General features: G+C 35.5%; 2 protein-coding genes across 2 annotated transcripts in view; one reads left to right on the plus strand and one right to left on the minus strand.

The window, feature by feature from the left end:
* Positions 1 to 3,689: 3,689 nt before the first annotated feature.
* On the minus strand, positions 3,690 to 4,805 carry LOC123309703. Its single transcript, XM_044892928.1, has 3 exons — positions 4,648 to 4,805; positions 4,465 to 4,595; positions 3,690 to 3,968 (listed from the first exon to the last, which is right to left on the minus strand). The coding sequence occupies exons 1-3, from the start codon at positions 4,712 to 4,714 to the stop codon at positions 3,717 to 3,719; spliced, it is 450 nt and encodes a 149-aa protein (XP_044748863.1). The 5' UTR covers positions 4,715 to 4,805; the 3' UTR covers positions 3,690 to 3,716.
* A 1,523-nt stretch (positions 4,806 to 6,328) lies between these two features.
* Positions 6,329 to 25,845, plus strand: part of LOC123310412 — a 32,025-nt gene continuing 12,508 nt past the window's right edge. Inside the window, exons 1-6 of the mRNA XM_044893880.1 lie at positions 6,329 to 6,515; positions 8,036 to 10,293; positions 15,390 to 15,693; positions 16,187 to 16,475; positions 16,714 to 16,876; positions 25,130 to 25,211. Coding sequence (XP_044749815.1) covers positions 6,404 to 6,515; positions 8,036 to 10,293; positions 15,390 to 15,693; positions 16,187 to 16,475; positions 16,714 to 16,876; positions 25,130 to 25,211 — 3,208 coding nt within the window. The 5' untranslated portion in view covers positions 6,329 to 6,403. The remainder of the gene's footprint in view (positions 6,516 to 8,035; positions 10,294 to 15,389; positions 15,694 to 16,186; positions 16,476 to 16,713; positions 16,877 to 25,129; positions 25,212 to 25,845) is intronic.

Raw genomic sequence — 25,845 nt, forward strand, 5'->3', positions numbered from 1 at the left:
CAGGGTGTAAATGAATAGTGTAGCGGACATTCTATGGAAGTGAGAAGGTAAATAACAAATATTTTGTGATGTTCTCTTATAATGCCAGCATGATATCCACCTACTAAATAAATTTAAGTTAAAAAAATAATTTCTCCCTACACCACTCACACTACATACCTGTACTTATTTTTTGCTCAGAAACCGTGAATTTCAGCAAGAAATATCAAAATGAAGCAGACTATCGAATTTTTTTTTTCAAATGATATGATATGAATATGGAAAAAGTTTCCTGCGAAACTTTAGGGGCCTGTATCTAATAAGCAGGCTCTGGTCAAGAAAAAAACATTTATATGAAAGACCTCACTATTTTCCGACGAGGAACATAGAAAATTTTCCGCAACTACTCTTTTACACCCTGCTAGAGAATTATATGTCACTCTTGAATCAAGTTGAAATATTAAATTTGAAAATATTCAATCACAAAAAAGTTATTTATCATGAAAAAACATGAGAAGTAGAAGATTTGATCTGGCACATTCACAATTTTAAAATCACCAACAAATTCATTCGTTAGTTCTGTCATGCATCAATCCGACCGAAAAAGTATAGCAACACCTATTGATCACTAATACAGCTAATCGAAGATCCAACACACGCTACTCACCGTTTTCAGAAGCATCTTAACTCACAAAAGAAAAACCACAAAATGGTGGAAAAAAAAGAGGTAGGTTATATATATAGCAATTCCGAATTATGTGAGTACACTTTCGTTTTCACGATAATTACTGATTTTAAATCCTCACACCTCAGTGACTTCCTCATTGATTTAGATTGGAGGCTGCGCGCATCCTCATAACCGACATAGTGATCTATATTTGAGCCTATTATATCAATTTTCTTAGAAGAATTTGTGAACAGAAGAGTTACATAAGATGAAGGTGTTAATATGAAAGAATGGATAAATTTTATAAGAATTTCATACAGGGTCCTTCACTATAGAATTAATAGGTATATTAATGAGAAACAGCTGAGAATGTCCGACGCAAATTGTATACAGGGGAAAAATATTTTGAGTTTCATGCAATTTTCGATTATAGCGAAAATGAATTCAGAATTGTGTTCAGGATCGTGCTGAAATCATCTCATTGGTGATATTAGAGGTGTGAGGTTAAAGCAATTCTTTTGAATGTCTTAAAACTTCAATTTTCGATTCAGGATTCGTCTGAATTGAACACTATGATACATTTTGTATGCTGTTACAATTCTTCTGACTTTTCCACTAGCTATGCAATTGTGCATTGAGAAAGAAAGTAAACCATCAGACTTGAGAACAAAAACTTCTTCATAGTCATAACAGTTTTCATATCTGAAAAAATATATAGGAAGTTGATTGTTCAGAAACTAGTCTGATTAATTTCCACAGGAAGTAAGAATTCAGAATATATGACAATCATCCTTAGAAGACTTTCATTAATTTTTAACTGACGTAGAAAATTTAGTTTCGAGTGTTATTTGGCACCAAAGATGATTCTTCAGACGGTTTCCTTCCCATCATTCGTTGCATTTAGGTCTGAAACCTCAAGTAGTTTGATACTGTTATGAAGTGATTTTATACATATTCATAGATGAGAAAGATTTCGCACAAAATCGAACACTGTTCCGGTAAGTTGAGAATTTAGTGGAACGAATGTAGAATAACCGAATCATCAATTTTCTCACATGCAATTCGGACTAATCGACCAGTATAAATCTACCAAATGTTATTGCCTACTTAGAATACTTACTGTACATCAATGAAATTGGCAGGTGAAAACCTAGAATTTTAATTTCCCATTCCAATCGAATATGCAATCATTTTAATTGATATAATTTGATACAGAATATTTCATCTCTGAAATATTTCAGGTCTAAGATAGTATCAAATAGTAAATAATCGGTAGAATGCTTTGTTGAATATGTGTGTAAGAGTATTAATTGCGATGATATGGACTAGAAATTATTTTAGAATACCTCTCAGACGGAATATAATGTACCAATAGTGAATTATAATACGTTGGTCAATAAATTGAGTATTTCCATTATCCTCAAAACATTTTCTGTTCACTGAAATTCATGCCTGAACATCGGCAGGTGGTTAATATTATCATATGTACAATAATACTGCACCGCTAACTCTACATTCGATTATTTGAGAAAAAATTATGTCTTAGAACCGTCCAGTGTACTATACAGATTGAGGAACAATTCAGATATTTACTTTTATGTAGAAAAATACTCCATATTCCTCAATGTAATTAAGGAGTTTCTCTTGTACCTACCTTCTATGAGATGAGGTAGTTGAATTTTTTTAAGTGGCAACCAACTTTTTGCGCCACTACTGCATGAACTTTTGAGTTGCTGAAGGTGATCATTGATGGGGTAGTAACTGACGAAAGATGAGGAGATGAAGGAATTACAGGCTCGTTTATTCTTGTACTAACTATAACCTTCGATAAAACTTCAAAACCACCAATCAATCCATAAGTGATAGGTCACTGACCTCAAGATACATAAAAAAGGGAATATCGAATTCAATGAGTTTAAGCATTTTATCACTATAATGAAAAAGGGTTGATAGGAAACCAAATTATTTCAGCAACAGAATATTCATTCATTTCTGGAACAAAAAGTTTGGATTAACATTTAAAAAATTCACCTATTCTCCACTCTTTGTAGGAGATGCATGACAAATTCCCCAATTATTGAAAAATTATCAAGAAATTTGAGTAGAAATCAACCTGAACATTATTTTTCAAAATTGTAAATACTGAAAAGATGAACTTTTTGCTCTACTATTCATCTTCACATTTGTGTAAGCGGGAAAAATAATTATCAACACATTGAAAAATCCTTCTATCATTTCCAGAATTGTGATACTTCGAAAGATTTCTACAGGCTTTGAGGATATGCAAATATCGAATTTACGTTTAAAACATTGTATTTTCACCAGACGGTGCCAACTGGCAGAATAATCATTTCGAAATAATGTGGTCTCTACCTTAAATTTCTTCGTTTTTTTGGTTCGAAAGAAAAAAATACATTGTGAAGTAATGTATGGTAGGTACTTATACCCATAAAGTTCTCGTAGTTTCCATTTTGAATAAAGATAAAGCCACACAAAGCAAGTAGAGAGACTGGGAACAGAAACAGTCATGTACCTCATAGAAACTTTTCCATGCCATATTTTCTAACGAAGCATTTTTGATAAATAATTTATGTAGTAGAGTCAACTTGATTTTAATAACGGAATCAACAATTTATATACCGTGTTCAGTAAACACTCTGGGAGAAATTCCCCATGCTTTTATTAATGAAAATAATTGAATCCGTTTTATTTATGCCACAACCATAGAACTTCTTACTACAATTCTTACGAACTCTTTTTTTATGAGATCATACTAGTGTTTAAGGTCTTTATTTGATGAGCAAGTTACAAGTTTTAGAAAACATTCAGTGTTAATGTATTTTATGACCAACGCATTCGCCATTTTGCAACTAATAGTTTGAAAGTCGTGCGCTGAGCCTTTAAAAAGCAGGACGTTGATCTAAATTGAGTACTTTTTACTTTAGATACCTAAATTGTAGTACATAGATGGAGGAATAGGCTATATTTATTCGTTATTAACGATTTGAAAGACAGCTGAGCATTCAAGGAAATAAAACAAATAGATCAATAGAGTATATTTCATTTTGATTCACATACTCAAATATAATGTGGCCATTCTATTAACACTTATGTCATAACTATCGATTTCAGTTCTAACACAAATATCGGCTCTCCTATATCCGCTTCCATTCAGGTCACTGGAGGTATCTCTGACTTCAAACACCACCCTGTGTCCGAAATGTTGATTCAATTCTGGAATGCAGGCCTTCGTGCCATATGGGATTTTTAGAGATTGGTCCATTGCTAGTGTGACATAATTCGTACGGTCATCGATATGATCCTGTAATGAAAGGATCACAGGAAAACATATCAGTTATTAGATTATACTGCATCCAAATAAGAAGTAAAATTTATTATCATTGAACAATGAAATCATGCTTTCATTTTTCGAGGTGGATGAATAATATATATTAATATTCACTCATCACGTGAAAAGGATTAGATACTATCAGAGCTGATGCATTTATTTTCTATTTTTCGATTTTCTGTTTGGATAAGAGAATCTAATATCTTTTAATTGAATCTGGTAATTTGACGAGCTTTTTCATCAACGACAGGTATATCATCGTAAATTTTCAGGTTCTTACACATCATACAACTTTTCACCTGAAAATATAAAAATAAAAGCAAAAAATATTGGACAACATAACGACTTTCTTGAGCACTAGAACATACTTTCATCTAATTTCTAATAAGAATGAATCCATTTGTGAGGACCATTTTGCTCACCTCATTGAATTTATAGAGCGATATTATTTATACATAAAAAACTATACCTGGAGGGTTCGGAGCTTATGTCCTTTGGAATCTTGATAACCTTTCTCATTATCCTCATCATTATAATCCGGATAATAAGCAGTCAACGATACATTCTCAAATTTTCTTCCAGTACATTTCAGGTTGAGTTCTAAAAATAACTTACTCAAAGATCACTAAAAACATGAAAACATTCAATTTACCATTGTCGAAAAGGGAGAAGGAACTATGAATCGAAACGAACAAACAAAATATTAATATTCCTTTCATTTCCAATCTGATTCACATACCGAATGCAACTGTTCGTCAAATCAGCAGAGAAGTCAAAAGAATATTTCGTCTAGTAAGCATAAATTTGCGTATTGTTGTGTGACGACTTGCAATATAAATATCAACATATTCAATTCCAGAAATAAATAGAAATAGATGATATTTGATTCGAAGGTTGAAGAAAAGTAATAGGGGTTTTTCTTCTCTATGCTGAGGACCTCGATCTCTTAGGAAAAACCAAAAGATTATAGATATTGAATAATGTCAAAACTTAACTTGAAAATATAATATTAATTTAGTAACCGAAAGACACAAATGTTATTAAATAAAATACGTTTCCATTGTAAGAGTGTAGTCGAATATTTACAAGGTTGGCAAACGTTTCTGAACTCGTCCATTGGACTTAAAGAAGCTACTTTTCAAGAGACTGACAATTCGGACGTGACGCAAGGTCACACCGATCCTTTGAAAAAACAAAAATATCGTTACCTACTTGTACATACTCGAGTCTGTCAGATTTCCATACAGATGTTTAATCTCGGTGTTGCAGACGTGTTGACCCATTAATCTTAAACTAATCAGAAGGGGTTTTCTTAATCTGACATTTTTTTTAAATATCTCCTTTCCTGCAGTTCTTATCGTTTCTGTATTCATTATGAAAGTTGTAGATGATGAAATTCTATACAGCTTTTGTCTGAAGCAATTTTACATACTCTCAACCGTTTTCGAGTTAGAGGGTGATTAGGGCGAGGAGCTTAGCCACCCATGCGAAAGGCCAAGGTCATAGTAGAAACCCAGCCTAATGTACATTTATCGCCATATTCCTCAAATACATAGAAAACAATTGCTTCGGACAAAATTTGTAGAAAATGTTATGCTCTACAACTTTTATAATAAATGCGAAAACTACTTGAAGCCCAGGAGAGGCGATAATTCAAAAAAACTGATTTTTGCGACCTTTATGGCCAATTTTTATTGTTTCGGCTTGCTGAAACTGTTGGATAAAATTTTTCCCGTTATTCTTGATTCCTTAGCATAAATATAAGAAAAAAGCCACCGCGCTCGAGAATGTACACGTGACGGTTTTTTGGCAAGTTTGGCGCCCTCCCACATTTTCGTCATGCTCAAATTGTCAGATTAAGATAATATATAGGTACTTTTCAACATGTATATGGCTCCCAACTATAAGACATGTCTAACTTATCTGAATCCAATATACCAAATAACGACCAAAGCTATGTTTGTATGGAAACTGAGAGAACTTATTTGTTAATTGAAAAAAAATTTATATAACATTGTATATTCTGGTCAAGTCTAAGGAATTTTCCTCCAACAGAAATAGAAATTATAATATCTAATCGTTATCGCCCGGCCCTTAGCGTAAATCGCACAAAAAGTATGTCAACGTACAACTCACGCATACGGCGTATAGGGAAAGTGCGCTTCAACAGGGTGCTCCTTGCCGTCGCGTGTGAAAGTGTTGCAATCTGACCGGCCGTAAAGGTCCTCAGGTGGCCTGCTTCACGAACCCCCGTAAATGTGCCACCTTAACCGCCATGTATTAGCGATTCTGGAACGTCCGCCATACCACGCTTCAGTCGGGCAGGCGTCGTCCTCGAAGAGTGAACCCGGTGCTGGGTGTCCGTCTTGCGATTCGGGCCAAACTGCGACGTGAGTTTCGTGGTAAACATGCTGGATTGTCAACAAGCCCAGGCGTCAACTGGAAGACCACCGCCGAACCAGGAGAAGATGTCTCTCAGTGCTATTTGGCAGACCCTTGTTAGGACGCATCGTCTTCCCGGTAAACACTGCAATTTTCTTTTATCTACGATCTCATCCACACGCACAAATTTTTGATGGACAAATTATAGTATAGCACGCATGCAAAAATAATTGCTTCTTCCTCAAACCGAGCTTAAGAGCGTTTATTACGAAAGTATGATCATTTTGCCCAATTTTCGATTTTTGCCCAATTTTCGAATTTGCCCAATTTCCGATTTTGCCCACTTTTCAATTTGCCCAATTTTCAATTTTTGTCCAATTTTAGAATTTGCCAAATTCGCGATTTTGCCCAATTTTCGAATTTGCCCAGTTGTCGAACTGTCCAATTTCAGACAGCGTTATTTTTTGTTCCAATCCACAAAATTGACCTATTCTCGAGTTTCGAGATGCCTAATTTTCTAGTTTCGAGCAGAAATTGTCCCAAAGCTCTCAATTTCGAAGCAAAAGATTTGGCGATGTAAAATTTTCAGAGTGAATTGAGAGCAGGAAATTAGCTGACGATGTTTTCCGAGTTATGGCTGAATGATACTAGTTGAAAACAATGGTTAAAAGAGTTCTTGTGCAATATTTCGTGAGGATCCTGTTACTAGAAAAAACAGTAAGAAATGGGCAAGGAATAATACTTTATCTCTCTAGTTTTCAACTCTGTCGAATCTTTATACAAGGTGGATCAGAACAAGCAATATTTATTGAGTGTAGAGTCTTTGTTTACAAGCATTTGTCCATAACTGCTCAAAATGGCTTCTTAATAATCAGTCTTTCCTAAACAAATTCGTAAAGAAGGACCATAAGGTATTCCACATTCTGTATATTAGTTGAGGGTATCAAGACGCTTTTTCAGCATATGCTACTGCAATTCTTTGAAATCCCTAAAAGTATTTTTCAAAGGGCGAGATATCTTTTATTAAATAAGTTTTTTGTTATCACCTCTTTGAAAAAGATTAAATCATAAAATCGTTTATCGCTTTTCAGCGTAGCTGTACCGCAACATTTCGAACATTTCACCAGAATTGTTTGTTCCGATTAAGAAATAAGGTTAATCGATCAAGTTGCAATATTTACGCTACCTCAAAGGTCTGATGATAATCTCCACTAATACTCATGCACATAAATTAGCCTAAAGAGCAAAGTTTACCAGAACCTATAACTCACACTCATGATTCATTGCAAAGACTTTATAGGTAGGTCGTATAAACTGATGTCTGGATTTTTGAGACGTCCTTCGGGTATATTTTCGTATAACCGCCGATCTCTTTCGATAAGAACTAGGTCTGACCATAAGAAAAACGAGGCAGTTCAATTCGAACGGAAAATCTGGTGAAAAAATTAATCCTGTCACGCAAACAATTATACTGACACGAAAAATGCATGGTATTCGTTAGTTTATTCAAGGAAAAAATTATAATAGATTGGGATGATGGATTTGATCTTGATGAATTTTGATATATGATACCTGAAGTTTATGTGTTTGTGCGCACTAACAATTTTTCCAAATGACGGTTATTGGAGAATTTTTCACGAATTTACTAATTTTTGCAGAGGGAACCGATATACCCCCGCTGGTATCGTCCTTGAGAGATCGACTACACGACCCAGAAAAAGAAGTTCGACAGTATGCAGCCAGGGTTCTAGCCGATCTTATCCTAGCTCTTCCAAAGAATTCCCTAAAACAGCACATAAGGCCCCTTCTTCCGAGCATGATAGCAAATTTGGGCCATACCTCTTTGGCAGTGAGAAAAAGTGTTCTGGACTGCCTCAAAGTCTATATAAAACATTCTCCAACTCCTAACGATGACTTCCTGGAAGTTATTAGAACCAACGACGAGACCCCACAGAATGTCCTCAATGGTATTTTGACCTTCATACCCTCCTTGGTGAGGCCCGATGTTCTCAGTATGGATTCCATAGAGAGAGCAGTAGATACCTTGTGGAACTTCAGTCAACAGTGTGTGAACGAAGAAATTTGCTTGAAATCCTTGGCTAAAATCCGATGGAAAATAGGTCCTACCATGTTCGATAGAGTTATCCATGTAGATCGCCTGAAAAGGTTCAACAATTTATCCGAGAAATACGGTCTGTTCGAAACTGCAGATGAAGATTACTCCTCCAGCACTTCGGAGGACAAATTGATTCTGGAAACTGAAATACAACTCGATTCTGGATCTTCTATAAAGCTACAAATACACGAAGAGAGTTCAGATAGAGAGTTTGAGGGACGAAATCCTGGAATTCTCCGGGTATTAGAAGATGACAGTGATATTGAATTTTACGAGTCGACGAGGGGCACACCAAGAACTCCTAGAAGAGTCCACTTTGGCGGCGAAATCGTGAAAATGCGAACTCCTGAAAGTGACAGTACACAAACGAGTGATTCCGAAAAGAAAGTTAGGAAACCTACCTCAACACCAGCACAAAGTTTCGTGAAGGTACAAGAGAATATAGATCCCACCAGAAAACCACCTATTAAAGTAAGAAAAAGGATGAGCAAATCGCTGGATAACTTGACAGCTCCTCCTGAAACTAAAACATCGAAAATCACCAAAATTCCTATCCCCAAAAATTTAGCTCCTAATACGTCAACAAAAACACCTCAGATCAACAAACCTCGACTACACAATTCGGCGCCTAACCTATCTCGAACTTCCAAAATACCAAAAAAATTAACTAGTGACAAAGGAAAAAGCAATATTAAAACCACATTCACCTCAGAAAGTAAAGTGAAACAAAACGGTGACGTAAAAGATGTGGTCCCCGATGCTGATCAAAAGTTTACACACGATAGCACTGTATACATGATCAAAGAAAATATGAAAATGATAGAGCTCAATATAAAGAATAACATCGCGCTTCAAATACTATTTTCGAACGGAAATGATACTCCGAATGGGAAAAATGAAACTGCTGTAAAAATCACCGAATTGCCTCCAGAACCTGATCCAAAAGTATTAAAAAAAGAAGATTTCACTCAAACTGATACCGAACAAACGCATAATTCGAAAAATGGTTCAATGGAGAAAGAAAGACCTATGTCTTCCGAATCTAAGCCTCATATTACCAAAACTGAACAACAACAAGCTACTATAAGCAACAAAACGGAAATAACTGAAACAAAATCAGAAGTATCATCTGAAAGTATCGACAAAAAAAACATACCCTCAACATCGAAAACTACAGCGGATCAAAAATCTTCTAAAAAGCTGGAAATCGACAACAAACCAGTGAAAAAAGGTAAAAATCTTCCCAAACTTAACATTCCTAAACCTAAAGAGGAGATAGACAAACAACCACCATCTCCGTTGATTGATGAGGAAGCTCTACTTGAGTGTGGAAAGCAGCCGAGGAGATACAGTAGAGCTGAAGACATACTCAGCCCTGTACCCGTTCATAACGAGATCCAAATCCTCCATAATTTGGCCAGAAGCCCAGAACACAGGAAAACCAAGAGCAGACCGACAACAGCAACCATAAAACCACAGCCACAAAGTCGACCTGGTACTGCGACCATTCAAAAAACTTACGAGAGTTTCAGAGTATTTCCTGATGATTTGACCAATAATAACTTCAAAGGGGACGTGGAAAAAACAGATGGACAAAATGCATCCACGGATGAGGTCCAAATAGAATCAAAACCTGAGGTTACAAGTGCTGAAGACGGGACGACCACGACCGAAGCAAAGAAGGAAGATATAAAAATTAAAGAAGCACAAACAGGACTTCCAGGACCCTCTTGCTTAGGTACTAACGCAAATGGCTTCAAACCACAATATTCACTGCCAGAAATCATTTCACATTTAAGGGTGAGTATTTTTTGACTTCCAGTAGTTTAATTAAGTTTCTTTTTACTGTGATAAAGTTTCAGATCAGTTATCTGATTTATTATTAATTAAGTAATGGTTTCAAAATTTTATCAATATTACTTGGATTTTCAAGTGGCCTGATGATGATATTTTACAACCAAAATCTATATCCAATAGAGTATGTGTAGAGTGTAGACTAGAAACATATACTTACGACATCAAAATGCCTTCCAAAGCTACAAACAACACCGTATTTTATTTATACTGTGTGGTGACTACGTTTGGATCAGGCATTAGGAAGCCTTCGTTAACTACCCATAAATAGGCAGTAAATGTGCTAGGAATTGTGGTATTATTGAGACTCGGAATACTTTTACATTCTTGAACCTTTAATGGACAGTTTCAAAGTTTACTGAAACCCTCGACGGAGAACTGAGTTTGAATAATGCAGTAGTCATAAATTTTTATTTGAAACCCTTACAAGCTTTCTTGAGATAAAAATCGACTTCAACCCACAACGCTTGTGTAATCGAAAATTCAATTAACTTCACCAAGGACTACGGTGTTGAGGTATACACATAGTTGTATGGGAGGAAATTTTATATTGATGTGATTGTAATTATATCACGAAAAGTTATTTGGAACTACCACGAATCTTGAGTAGTTCACGATAATGTTTGTATAATACGGAGTACATACAGGATGTTTCGCGAGGGGTTGGCCAATTGGCCCTAGATAGCCTTGTGGTGAATGCAGGTGATCTCGTGTTTTCAGATAAATTGCTTCTTTGCTACCTGAAGCTCATTAGTTTCGGAGATACAGGGTGATTTATGGATTTCGGCTTAAATTTTCGATATCTGTAATTTGGGAACGAATGGTACGATTTTGATCAAATTTTGTGGGCTCGTGAATTTCTAATAACCTTTCGCGATAGCACATGCATTTTACAGTATATCATGACAGAACTCAAAATATTGAGATTTTTATTTTTCAAATATCTGAATATCTATTTTCTAGATCAGTTGAAAAATAATAATTTTCAATGCCATCTGCCGAATTTCTAGATGATAAAAGCCCTCTTTCAAATTATTTTCGATTCTGAATTATAGAAATACTCACCAAGTACGCTGTCTGAAAGATATACTGGAAAAATATATTGAACTGAGAATACTTTCAAAATTATTAAATCTTAGGCAGATTGCAGATTGACGGGTGATGTCCTTTTTCAAAATCAATTCACATAATGATTATTCAATGTGAAGAAAATTCATATCCTCTGAGCAATACGAACTTCTTCATATTCTTTAGGGAAAACAAACACGAGATAAAAAACATTTTTCGAGATTTGATGATTTCAAAAGAATTCGATAATAAATTTTTCAAAGATATTTCTGAGGCTCGAACACTTGGTGTGTTTATGATTCAAAATGAAAAATAAGTATGTATAAGCATGTATGATGTATTTGATTTTTATAGTTCAAATAGTAGTGGTCATTATTCAAGAAAACATGTTCTGGGGTTATATTATTGTGGTAATTTTCCTTCGAAATATATCGAATATCTTCTGAAGTAGTATAAAAAACAATGATAAGCCTAACTCTTCAATTTTAAGAGGAGTTTTCACCACGAGACTTTATCGCCCATCCGTATAAAGCGTAAAGAGGGAAAGACTACCAGAATTTGGGGTGTTGCCGGAACACTTGAACGATAAGTAGAAGTTATATTACAATAGTTTCTACTGTCGTCGAAAAGATGACACCACTTAACGAACTTTTCTTTTCAATTTCACCAGGATACGAATTGCAGCCAATGACGAGACTTTTCGAGAAATTTTTTCATGTGGAAATTCATAGAAGAGATAATTGCACCTAGGAAAGTTTATAACATGAATGAATATTTGTTCTTTAATGGCAAAAAAAAAATTTCCGTTTGAGAAATAAAAAAAAAATGTCTGACTTTCCGAGATGAAGCGATTGAATTGAATTATAATGAAAACCCCATATAAATTAGTGGTTCCTGACGTAAGATATTCATCTTCTCTTTTAGAAGTGACCACCAAAACGGTGTAGACCCCTCTTATGTACGAAAATCATTCTGAATAAAAACATCAAAAGTTTTTTCCCTCGAATCAGAGAATTCAATTTAAGTTTGATGAACAATAATTACAGTTAATTTAAAGAAAATCTGTTTCTACCAAGGTTAAGTGCAATTGTTCCAGAATTTCAGAAACATAAGGAAAAACAAAACTCAGTTTTCCGCATAATGAATTCATTAATAGCATCTACTACATTCTCCTTGGAATTTTGACACAGTCGTCATGTCACAGAACCTGTAATACCTCATTAAGCCACCGTATTATACCTAGAATATAGCGTGTTCGACTTCCAGAATTATGCACGGGAAAATCCGTAGGAAATCTAGGTTAATTGCTCTCAATATTTTTCCAACAGAAATAAATCCGGCTCGTCTCCCCACCCTGTCTCGCCGGTCAGTGTCCAAAAACCCGATTTGCATACTCGTGGCGTTCCCTCTGTTTGACTTTCCGTGGCGGTTTTCGTCGACCATCAAACCGGATATGTCGACCCCATTTCGAAGAATTGGGGTGCCTGCACTTTCCCGCTGCCGGCTGAGCGTGTCAAACTGGACGATAGGATCAAATTTGAAATAATTATAGAAAACAAGGAGAAAGTGTTTTCGATTGTTCACACAGAATCCGATTAAGTTTAATCGTATTGGAGAAAAATGGGCTGGCAAATTCCAGAAGAATTTCAAGGGTGTCTATCTTTCTTTTTCTTCGGAGCATCTACAGATAAAGATATCTGTTCGAAGATTGTTGTAGTCTTTCAATACCCCTAACTACTAGGTATGGCAGTTCACTTGTCATTATTAGATTTTTACGCTTGCGGCAAGAATACAGAAGAGCCAAAAAAAATTGCTAAAATTTCGAAGATATGCCTACCCAGACCTCAAATGAGCCATATTCACCATGCCTTCTACTGAAAAGACAGAAGACAACCCCCCCCCCCAAATCCATACGATATCTGTGGTCATGTGAACTTTATTTGGAAGTTTATCTGAGTAGATTACCTCCCCTCCCATGAAAAAAGATTTATCCGTCCTTGCGCCAAACCTAAGAACAAAGTATGTCAGATAAAAAAGATTTATAATTTTTAGGAGAATAAAAAATCTAATATTTGAAATAAGAACCATGCCTAGGATTTTTAAAACAGCCTGTATATGAAAACACTTATACAAACTTTTTTCTACTCAGTGATACAAAAAGTTAAAGGATGGTATAATTTTGTTAATAATCAATCGCCCTGTAGGGGATACATATTACTCAAAGAAAGATTGTTCGAATATTACTTTAAGTATCAACATGAAATGGTTATAAATGACTACCTATGTACCAGACAGAGGTCAGCGTCAAAATGACTATGGGGATCTGGAGAAGTAATAAATACAGGGTGAGTATTTGACTCGTACAAATATTTTAACAGTAGATTCTTGAGGTCAAAAGAAAACACTTTTTTCCTATACAAAATTTTTCCGGTCTTGATACAAAGATATAGCCATTTTAAGTTTGAATAATGAGCTTTGCCACACATGGAAGTGCAAAATTACCTTAAGAATATCTAGCTAAATCTGTGACTCAACACATCTGTGGATCCTTTTAACAGAGTTGTATTCAACAAAGTAGCCAATTGCTCAAATTTATTTCACAGATACTTTTTGATCAATCATCAAATTACTCGAAAACTTCGCATCGTACGAAAAAATATGAAGAATACTTTTATTTCACAAAACGTTCAAGTATTCATTTGATAGCGTCCAACTTAGTTTCAAGAGTTGAATTTTTGGTATTTTTATGGTACATAATGGTCATAATGAGAGAACTAGAAGAGATGGGTTATATCTTGTGCTCAAAACAGATTCATCGAATGAATGAAAAACTATATTCCGAAATTCATTTCATTCGATAAAACCGTTTGTGAGAAAAAGCTAAAAATAACATTTTTAAGCGTTTTTCAACAGCCTGTATCTTGTGAACCGAGCCGACTCGGAAAAAATGGTAAAGGAAAAAAGTTTTTCTTTTGACCTAAAGAATCTACTGTTAAAATTTTTGTACGAGTCAAAGACTCACCCTGTATATCCAAATATTTGGGGAATCACCCATCAGTGCATAGAAAGGTAAAGCCAAGCTAGTCTAAACAATTCAGTAGTCCATAGCAATAGACACCCATTTAACCAATCAATCTGCTACCATCTATCCGATTTTCATAGAATAATCAATAAATCATCATTAGAAATAATTCTCAATTTGTTCATCATTCTATTAAAAATGAGTAGACAAATACACAATTCAATAATGTTCTGCTCAATTCATTATCGCTGTCCATTATCATTAGTGGTAGAACCATTTGTGGGTTTAAAATTATAATGAAATTATGTATAGGAAGAATTCTTGTGGAACATATGAATTTTCAATCACTTTGCATAAGAATTGTAGATGGATTATTACCAGTAAGTTCATTTGTATTTGTTCTGAATTTGACGAAATAATAATAGAAATAATCTCCAACCAATACCACCATTCCTTATAAGCAATACAGTAGGTACACATATATTTCTGAATTGAAATTATAATGGATAAGAATATATAAACACCTGACTCTATCGATCGCAATCCTTCCTTCAACTGCTACTATTATTAAATTCGTCAACAATAGAACAATGTAAACAACGGTAAAATAAATGCATATGAAATGAGGTCTGTTATAATCCACACCATAAGGGTAGTATTACAGGTGATAAACAATGCATAATATGTAAAATAGCCTAGATTCTTGATATGTATGGCCTGACATTTGAAATTCATACATAACTGCATTGATATTGTAGTAATATATAGGTAGGCACTTTAAAATGGTGGCAAATTTTACGCATTCAAGTCATCCAGTTTCTAGCTAAATTCATCAACTGCTGGAAACCAGTGCCAATCTGAAAGAAATGTATATAACTTTTTATCATCCGCCCCGTCTGTTGCAATGAACGATAATATATTTGCTTTGAAATAATTCTCATTTTTCCCTCAGGAAATGGATCTCACAAAAAATCCTCACACCTTCGATTCAATCGTCAATTCTTTGCAAGACGCGCAATTCCTCGAAACTTTCGACGCAGACAACTTGAAACATCTTCTGCAACTGCTGTTTCTGTACGAAACCCAAGCGAGATATAGGAAAGGTTCAAGAGACGCCCTGTACTCAATTTTGGAGAACGTTCCAGAAGCTGTAATGAAGGAGTGCCTACCTCAAATTGCCAAGGGTATTGGTAGAATGGGCGCACCCCATGGGATAAAATTGGCTATCATCGTTATGAAGAGAACGCATTTTGCAGGTAAAATAGAAAAGTAGGTTAATGGTATGACTCGTTTGGAGCCATAATTCACCAAAAGATGTTCCATCCATCATATAAGGCATCAATATCGATGATGAATAGTTTGTGGGGACCACCCATAGCTAATTCTAAAAGTTTTGATTCAAGAAGTTTTATAACTTGGGGACTTTATACGGCTGGAGTTTAAGGATCTTCAGACTTCAAAACAGTAAATGAGTGACATCTCAGGACCTTTATAATAATTTACGATTCACAAATATTGAGTTCCTCCTTCACAAACCTTCTAGTTGTCTGAAATCAGAGTTTTTCAGGGCTACAAATGGTAAAGTTCAATAAACCTTCCAAATACTCAACAATCAACATTGCTTCAAATATGGAATAGATTACTACTTAGGGATCTCCTAATTGAAGGTTTTCACCAAAGGCTCTGTGTCTATAAATTTCCTCCTAGGTGTATAGGAAGTTTAATCTTATTTTTCCATTTATTTTTCAGAACTCTTGAATCACCTTCCATTTGAAAGCAGCAGAGGAAGAGAAGGATCTCTACAGATACTCATAGCTGCTTCCCGACTCTTTCCGAGCACTGATGTCAAGGTAGAGGACGCAATCAAACTAGCTGTATCCACAATGAAAGATAGGAAGAGAAAAGTGAAGCATGCTTCTTTGGAGGCTCTTGCCAGTTTGGCGCAAGTAGGTGGCAACACTACAATACTTGAAATAGCCAAGAAGGTACTAAAGGACGAGGAGAATAAGGAGAATCTGCTAAACGTCATCAGAGCAAGGTATTTGCTAAACTTCACTCTGGTTTTAAATGTCTCTACGCAAGAATATTTAGTTCATATGAGACCAACAAGGATGGATTAACCATTTTCTGAAATATTTCTATTGTAGTAGAGAAACATGTAGGGTGGTTTAAAAACTCAATCGTATAATCTGTTCTAAGTTCATTTTATGCGAAAATTTCCAAATCAGAAGGTGGTCCAATGATTTCCTCACGCTATTTCTAATTTTCCTCTACAGGTTATCCCGAAGACAGCTTCCAATGGTAGACTTCGATGGTAACATCAGATACACCATCCCCCGAGAACAGATCGAAATAGATTGGCTTTGTCCAGGTGGACAATCAAACCATTCTGCCCCCTCTCTGTTGCAGTCCCTCCAAAGGAACGGTCTACGTCAAGGGGTAAGCATCGCGATGTTCAGTTTGTGTTTCTGTTAATCTTTTTGGTACAAGGTCAGGGTATGCGCATTCTTGATTAGGCATGGGCGAAGTTTTGCACGCGAAATCGAAGTATCGAACGTTTTCGTTGTCAGTTGAAGAGAAGAATTGTGTTTTTGGGGTCCAGGACACGGTTAGAAGAAGGAGGGTGATCGAAGAAAGGCTTTCTCTTTTAAAGAAATTGGTTATTGAAAATGTCGTTCTAGGGGTGAATAAGAAGAGTGCGAAAAAGGTCGAAAATTGAGTATTATCATTTCATAAATGGGCTTCTATACCTCCTGGGAATTAACTCAAGATGTTGCAAAATACAGGAAGTGTATAATTCTTTTTCGATTGAGTGCTAATGGCGAATGCGCAATAAAAAATAAAACTTTATCAGGACCGCCCATCAATACATCATAACAAGGGTTGGTTCTTCCAACAATATCTGAAGATAATTTTATCTTCATATATGCATTATACAGTTAACGAGCTCATTGTGGATGGTTGTATAAAATAATGAAATTAAATAGAAGGCTGCATTCAGAATATTGAATATTCTAATTATACCATTATAAAATGGCAGTTTATTTTCATCGTCCTTTAACGTGAGTTAATTTCTACTTAAAGACGTTTATGATACCATTTGCAGATTTTTCACTGGAGAATTCCTACCTCTGAAAATATTCTCATGGTAGAAAATATAAATCAACACGCAACCTCAATTTGAATTCATTATATGTTTGATTTGCAATTCACACACACACACCGAATTTTTTTTTCTCTGAAAATAACCATGCATACATGTATTCCTCCGATCCAATTGAGATCTCCGGTTCTATAATCTGAAATGCCAAGGCACATAAACTCGATTTCGAAAATCTCGATTTTTTAGGTCAAAAATGACCAAGGGGTTAGATCCCTCTAAAATCACCTATTTGCTACTCTGTCTGAAAATCAGGATGTTCTATTACTGTCCTGAGATATGGAGTGCATAGAATTTGTTTTGAGGATTCTAGAAAACCAAACAGTTGATGATTCAATAGAGAATTGCACTCCAGAGAGCGCTTCGAAGTCAACTCGAAAATGAAAAGTGGAAAAACAAAAAAAATTATTTTCTCTCAAACAGTGTCAGATATTGGGAAGTTTGGTATGAAAATATAGGTTTTCGAATACGATGAATCTATTGCAACCATTTCCGGCAGTCTTTCTCCCTTCGTTCAGATTTTCATCATCAAAATGGCATTTTTTCAAAAATTGTAAATTTCAATCTGCGATATCTCCTGTTATATTCGTCTGATCTAATTGGGATTCCCGGTTATATAATCAGCGTTGCCTAGACTTTCACCCTAGTACAAAAACTCGATTTCAAAAATCTCGATTTTTTGGGTCAAAAAATGAGCAAGGGGTTAGACCCCCCTAAAATGACCTATTTGCTACTCTGTCTAAAAATCGGGATGTTCTATGACTGTCCTCCAATATGGAGTGCATAGAATTTATTTTGAAGATTCTAGAAAACCAAACAGTTGATGATTCAATAGAGAATTGCTGTCCAGAGAGCTCTTCGAAGTCAACTCGAAAATGAAAAGTGGAAAAACAAAAAAAATTATTTTCTCTCCAACAGTGTCAGATATTGGGAAGTTTGGTATGAAAATATAGGTTTTCGAATACGCTGAATCTATTGCGACCATTTCCGGAAGCCTATCGCCCTTCGTTTAGATTTTCATTATCAAAATGGCATTTTTTCAAAATTTGCAATTTTCAATCTGCTATATCTCCTGTTATATTCGTCTGATCTAATTGGGATTTCCGGTTATATAATCAGCGTTGCCTAGGCTTTCACCCTAGTACAAAAACCTGATTTCGAAAATCTCGATTTTTTGGGTCAAAAATGAGCAAGGGGTTAGACCCCCCTAAAATGACCTATTTGCTACTCTGTCTAAAAATCGGGATGTTCTATGACTGTCCTCGAATATGGAGTGCATAGAACTTGTTTTGAAGATTCTAGAAAACCAAACAGTTGATAATTCAATTGAGAATTGCAGTCCAGAGAGCTCTTCGAAGTCAACTCGAAAATGAAAAGTGGAAAAACAAAAAAAATTATTTTCTCTCAAACAGTGTCAGATATTGGGAAGTTTGTTATGAAAATATAGGTTTTCGAATACGCTGAATCTATTGCAACCATTTCCGGAAGCCTATCTACCTTCGTTCAGATTTTCATCATCAAAATGGCATTTTTTCAAAAATTGCAATTTTCAATCTGCTATATCTCCTGTTATATTCGTCTGATCTAATTGGGATTTCCGGTTATATAATCAGCGTTGCCTAGGCTTTCACCCTAGTACAAAAACTCGATTTCGAAAATCCCGATTTTTTGGGTCAAAAATGAGCAAGGGGTTAGACCCCCCTAAAATGACCTATTTGCTACTCTGTCTAAAAATCGGGATGTTCTATGACTGTCCTCGAATATGGAGTGCATAGAATTTGTTTTGAAGATTCTAGAAAACCAAACAGTTGATGATTCAATAGAGAATTGCAGTCCAGAGAGCTCTTCGAAGTCAACTCGAAAATGAAAAGTGGAAAAACAAAAAAAATTATTTTCTCTCAAACAGTGTCAGATATTGGGAAGTTTGGTATGAAAATATAGGTTTTCGAATACGCTGAATCTATTGCGACCATTTCCGGAAGCCTATCTCCCTTCGTTTAGATTTTCATCATCAAAATGGCATTTTTTCAAAAATTGCAATTTTCAATCTGCGATATCTCCTGTTATATTCGTCTGATCTAATTGGGATTTCCGGTTATATAATCAGCGTTGCCTAGGCTTTCACCCTAGTACAAAAACTCGATTTCGAAAATCTCGATTTTTTGGATCAAAAATGAGCAAGGGGTTAGACCCCCCTAAAATGACCTATTTGCTACTCTGTCTAAAAATCGGGATGTTCTATGACTGTCCTCGAATTCGGAGTGCATAGAATTTGTTTTGAAGATTCTAGAAAACCAAACAGTTGATGATTCAATAGAGAATTGCAGTCCAGAGAGCTCTTCGAAGTCAATTCGAAAATGAAAAGTGGAAAAACAAAAAAAATTATTTTCTCTCAAACAAAGTCAGATATTGGGAAGTTTGGTATGAAAATATAGGTTTTCGAATACGCTGAATCTATTGCAACCATTTCCGGCAGCCTATCTCCCTTCGTTCAGATTTTCATCATCAAAATGGCATTTTTTCAAAAATTGTAAATTTCAATCTGCGATATCTCCTGTTATATTCGTCTGATCTAATTGGGATTCCCGGTTATATAATCAGCGTTGCCTAGACTTTCACCCTAGTACAAAAACTCGATTTCGAAAATCTCGATTTTTTGGGTCAAAAAATGAGCAAGGGGTTAGACCCCCCTAAAATGACCTATTTGCTACTCTGTCTAAAAATCGGGATGTTCTATGACTGTCCTCCAATATGGAGTGCATAGAATTTGTTTTGAAGATTCTAGAAAACCAAACAGTGTATGATTCAATAGAGAATTGCTGTCAAGAGAGCTCTTCGAAGTCAACTCGAAAATGAAAAGTGGAAAAAAAAAAAAATTATTTTCTCTCAAACAGTGTCAGATATTGGGAAGTTTGGTATGAAAATATAGGTTTTCGAATACGCTGAATCTATTGCGACCATTTCCGGAAGCCTATCTACCTTCGTTCAGATTTTCATCATCAAAATGGCATTTTTTCAAAAATTGCAATTTTCAATCTGCTATATCTCCTGTTATATTCGTCTGATCTAATTGGGATTTCCGGTTATATAATCAGCGTTGCCTAGGCTTTCACCCTAGTACAAAAACTCGATTTCGAAAATCTCGATTTTTTGGGTCAAAAATGAGCAAGGGGTTAGACCCCCCTAAAATGACCTATTTGCTACTCTGTCTAAAAATCGGGATGTTCTATGACTGTCCTCGAATATGGAGTGCATAGAACTTGTTTTGAAGATTCTAGAAAACCAAACAGTTGATAATTCAATAGAGAATTGCAGTCCAGAGAGCTCTTCGAAGTCAACTCGAAAATGAAAAGTGGAAAAACAAAAAAAATTATTTTCTCTCAAACAGTGTCAGATATTGGGGAGTTTGGTAACAAAATATAGGTTTTCGAATACGCTGAATCTATTGCAACCATTTCCGGAAGCCTATCCCCCTTCGTTTAGATTTTCATCATCAAAATGGCATTTTTTCAAAAATTGCAATTTTCAATCTGCGATATCTCCTGTTATATTCGTCTGATCTAATTGGGATTTCCGGTTATATAATCAGCGTTGCCTAGGCTTTCACCCTAGTACAAAAACTCGATTTCGAAAATCTCGATTTTTTGGGTCAAAAATGAGCAAGGGGTTAGACCCGCCTAAAATGACCTATTTGCTACTCTGTCTAAAAATCGGGATGTTCTATGACTGTCCTCGAATATGGTGTGCATAGAATTTGTTTTGAAGATTCTAGAAAACCAAACAGTTGATGATTCAATAGAGAATTGCAGTCCAGAGAGCTCTTCGAAGTCAACTCGAAAATGAAAAGTGGAAAAACAAAAAAAATTATTTTCTCTCAAACAGTGTCAGATATTGGGAGGTTTGGTATGAAAATATAGGTTTTCGAATACGCTGAATCTATTGCAACCATTTCCGGAAGCCTATCTACCTTCGTTCAGATTTTCATCATCAAAATGGCATTTTTTCAAAAATTGCAATTTTCAATCTGCTATATCTCCTGTTATATTCGTCTGATCTAATTGGGATTTCCGGTTATATAATCAGCGTTGCCTAGGCTTTCACCCTAGTACAAAAACTCGATTTCGAAAATCCCGATTTTTTGGGTCAAAAATGAGCAAGGGGTTAGACCCCCCTACAATGACCTATTTGCTACTCTGTCTAAAAATCGGGATGTTCTATGACTGTCCTGGAATTCGGAGTGCATAGAATTTGTTTTGAAGATTCTAGAAAACCAAACAGTTGATGATTCAATAGAGAATTGCAGTCCAGAGAGCTCTTCGAAGTCAACTCGAAAATGAAAAGTGGAAAAAAAAAAAAAATTATTTTTTCTCAAACAGTGTCAGATATTGGGATGTTTGGTATGAAAATATAGGTTTTCGAATACGCTGAATCTATTGTAACCATTTCCGGAAGCCTATCTCCCTTCGTTTAGATTTTCATCATCAAAATGGCATTTTTTCAAAAATTGTAAATTTCAATCTGCGATATCTCCTGTTATATTCGTCTGATCTAATTGTGATTTCCAGTTATATAATCAGCGTTGCCTAGGCTTTCACCCTAGTATAAAAACTCGATTTCGAAAATCTCGATTTTTTGGGTCAAAAATGAGCAAGGGGTTAGACCCCCCTAAAATGACCTATTTGCTACTCTGTCTAAAAATCGGGATGTTCTATGACTGTCCTCGGATATGGAGTGCATAGAATTTGTTTTGAAGATTATAGAAAACCAAACAGTTGATGATTCAATAGAGAATTGCAGTCCAGAGAGCTCTTCGAAGTCAACTCGAAAATGAAAAGTGGAAAAACAAAAAAAATTATTTTCTCTCAAACAGTGTCAGATATTGGGAAGTTTGGTATGAAAATATAGGTTTTCGAATACGCTGAATCTATTGCAACCATTTCCGGAAGCCTATCTCCCTTCGTTTAGATTTTCATCATCAAAATGGCATTTTTTCAAAAATTGCAATTTTCAATCTGCGATATCTCTTGTTATATTCGTCTGATCTAATTGGGATTTCCAGTTATATAATCAGCGTTGCCTAGGCTTTCACCCTAGTACAAAAACTCGATTTCGAAAATCTCGATTTTTTGGGTCAAAAATGAGCAAGGGGTTAGACCCCCCTAAAATGACCTATTTGCTACTCTGTCTAAAAATCGGGATGTTCTATGACTGTCCTCGAATATGGTGTGCATAGAATTTGTTTTGAAGATTCTAGAAAACCAAACAGTTGATGATTCAATAGAGAATTGCAGTCCAGAGAGCTCTTCGAAGTCAACTCGAAAATGAAAAGTGGAAAAACAAAAAAAATTATTTTCTCTCAAACAGTGTCAGATATTGGGAGGTTTGGTATGAAAATATAGGTTTTCGAATACGCTGAATCTATTGCAACCATTTCCGGAAGCCTATCTACCTTCGTTCAGATTTTCATCATCAAAATGGCATTTTTTCAAAAATTGCAATTTTCAATCTGCTATATCTCCTGTTATATTCGTCTGATCTAATTGGGATTTCCGGTTATATAATCAGCGTTGCCTAGGCTTTCACCCTAGTACAAAAACTCGATTTCGAAAATCCCGATTTTTTGGGTCAAAAATGAGCAAGGGGTTAGACCCCCCTACAATGACCTATTTGCTACTCTGTCTAAAAATCGGGATGTTCTATGACTGTCCTGGAATTCGGAGTGCATAGAATTTGTTTTGAAGATTCTAGAAAACCAAACAGTTGATGATTCAATAGAGAATTGCAGTCCAGAGAGCTCTTCGAAGTCAACTCGAAAATGAAAAGTGGAAAAAAAAAAAAATTATTTTTTCTCAAACAGTGTCAGATATTGGGAAGTTTGGTATGAAAATATAGGTTTTCGAATACGCTGAATCTATTGTAACCATTTCCGGAAGCCTATCTCCCTTCGTTTAGATTTTCATCATCAAAATGGCATTTTTTCAAAAATTGTAAATTTCAATCTGCGATATCTCCTGTTATATTCGTCTGATCTAATTGTGATTTCCAGTTATATAATCAGCGTTGCCTAGGCTTTCACCCTAGTATAAAAACTCGATTTCGAAAATCTCGATTTTTTGGGTCAAAAATGAGCAAGGGGTTAGACCCCCCTAAAATGACCTATTTGCTACTCTGTCTAAAAATCGGGATGTTCTATGACTGTCCTCGAATATGGAGTGCATAGAATTTGTTTTGAAGATTCTAGAAAACCAAACAGTTGATGATTCAATAGAGAATTGCTGTCCAGAGAGCTCTTCGAAGTCAACTCGAAAATGAAAAGTGGAAAAACAAAAAAAATTATTTTCTCTCCAACAGTGTCAGATATTGGGAAGTTTGGTATGAAAATATAGGTTTTCGTATACGCTGAATCTATTGTAAGCATTTCCGGAAGCCTATCTACCTTCGTTTAGATTTTCATCATCAAAATGGCATTTTTTCAAAAATTGTAAATTTCAATCTGCGATATCTCCTGTTATATTCGTCTGATCTAATTGGGATTTCCGGTTATATAATCAGCGTTGCCTAGGCTTTCACCGTAGCATAAAAACTCGATTTCGAAAATCTCGATTTTTTGGGTCAAAAATGAGCAAGGGGTTAGACCCCCCTAAAATGACCTATTTGCTACTCTGTCTGAAAATCGGGATGTTCTATGACTGTCCTCGGATAGTCCTCGGAGTGCATAGAATTTGTTTTGAAGATTCTAGAAAACCAAACAGTTGATGATTCAATAGAGAATTGCACTCCAGAGAGCTCTTCGAAGTCAACTCGAAAATGAAAAGTGGAAAAACAAAAAATTTTATTATCTGGTGAAGATTATTAGAAATCCGGAATATTGGTATGAAAATATTCCGAATACGCTGAGTACTCGTATGTAAGCTGGCTGTTAGGGGATCCTTAATTTGTTTGTCTTCAGAACAACGCTCTGTTCCGTTCTCAGAAATTTTTTCATTATTGTTATTATAGGACTGATTTTTGAGAATAATTCTTTTCAAATTATTAAATTTCTGATATGATATGCCATATTTAGCGAAATATGGACTAACATTAATATAGGTAAATCAGCGCTTTTCATATCGATTCGAATTTTTCCACGCGAATTTGACGTAATGGAAAATCCTCATGGTTACTAAATCGACTCCGTTGTGACATTTCATACAGTATTATTTATATAAGCACGAAGGGTGGTCTTGCAATCGCTTGGAAATATCGACCAAGCATGATTACCATGGGCGAACACAGTCCACGCTCTTTTTCTTCGATGCCAATTCAGTATTTCATCCACCGATATAACAGTTCATCCAAACTCGAAAAATCGCGAATTGTTGATCCAGTTTCTTGATTTTTTTTCCGTTCATTTCCGTTTTCGTTGACGATGTTGTTGTGTCGTCTTTTCACAGTTAGAACGGACGCCGATAATAGTGACTTTGTTAGTGTTGTAAGATTCAAAGTTGTGAATTTGGAAGGATTCGGTTTCACGTATGGCTTTTTTATTGCAGGATGACCTCGTACCGTTGAAAGGTAGCAACGCAGCTGTGATTCCTCTGGATCTGCAACAGAAAAGATTGGCTCACAGAAAAGGTCAGTTGGTTATTCTAGAGATGGGTGTGTCCCTTTTTGTTTGAAGCATTAAAATCTTAAAATTTTTAAAAATTATCATCCCTTCTGGAACAACAAACTGATGAGTTTGGCGTAAAAATATCTCACGAAAGTTTTATCGATCGGTGTTCGTGATGTGATGAATCTTTTCCGAAAATTTCTCCCACATCTTCCAGTTTCTTCTTTATAACCAGTTCATGCCATAAAAATACCAGAAATTTGAAGAACCCAAAACTCCAACAAGTGAGTTGAACGTTCAGTTGAATATTTGACCATTTTGGAAAATAAAAGTAATTTTCTTGTATACCGGTAGATTCGGGTGTCTTGGGACAGTCGTGTAACTTGAGACAACTACAACTCTTGCAGATTTCTTTGTTTCTTACCATTTATACGTGGAGGAACAAGCTTATCAGATTGTGTAGCGTCTTTTTGGTTAGTTTAAAAATTAATTCCTGTTGAGTTTGCCGTGACCAGAGCGTTTGAATAGACGGAAAAAATTAACGAATTCAGGAGAGTAAAAGCGCGTTTTTTATGGCCCTTATATTTCTAGGGTCCTGTACATGTGTTTCACTTTGTGCATGTGTATTTTTTTTTGGATACGTGGGATATTAGATAT

This window comes from Coccinella septempunctata, chromosome 3, assembly GCF_907165205.1.
Source record: "Coccinella septempunctata chromosome 3, icCocSept1.1, whole genome shotgun sequence".
NCBI classification, from domain to species: Eukaryota; Metazoa; Arthropoda; class Insecta; order Coleoptera; family Coccinellidae; genus Coccinella; species Coccinella septempunctata.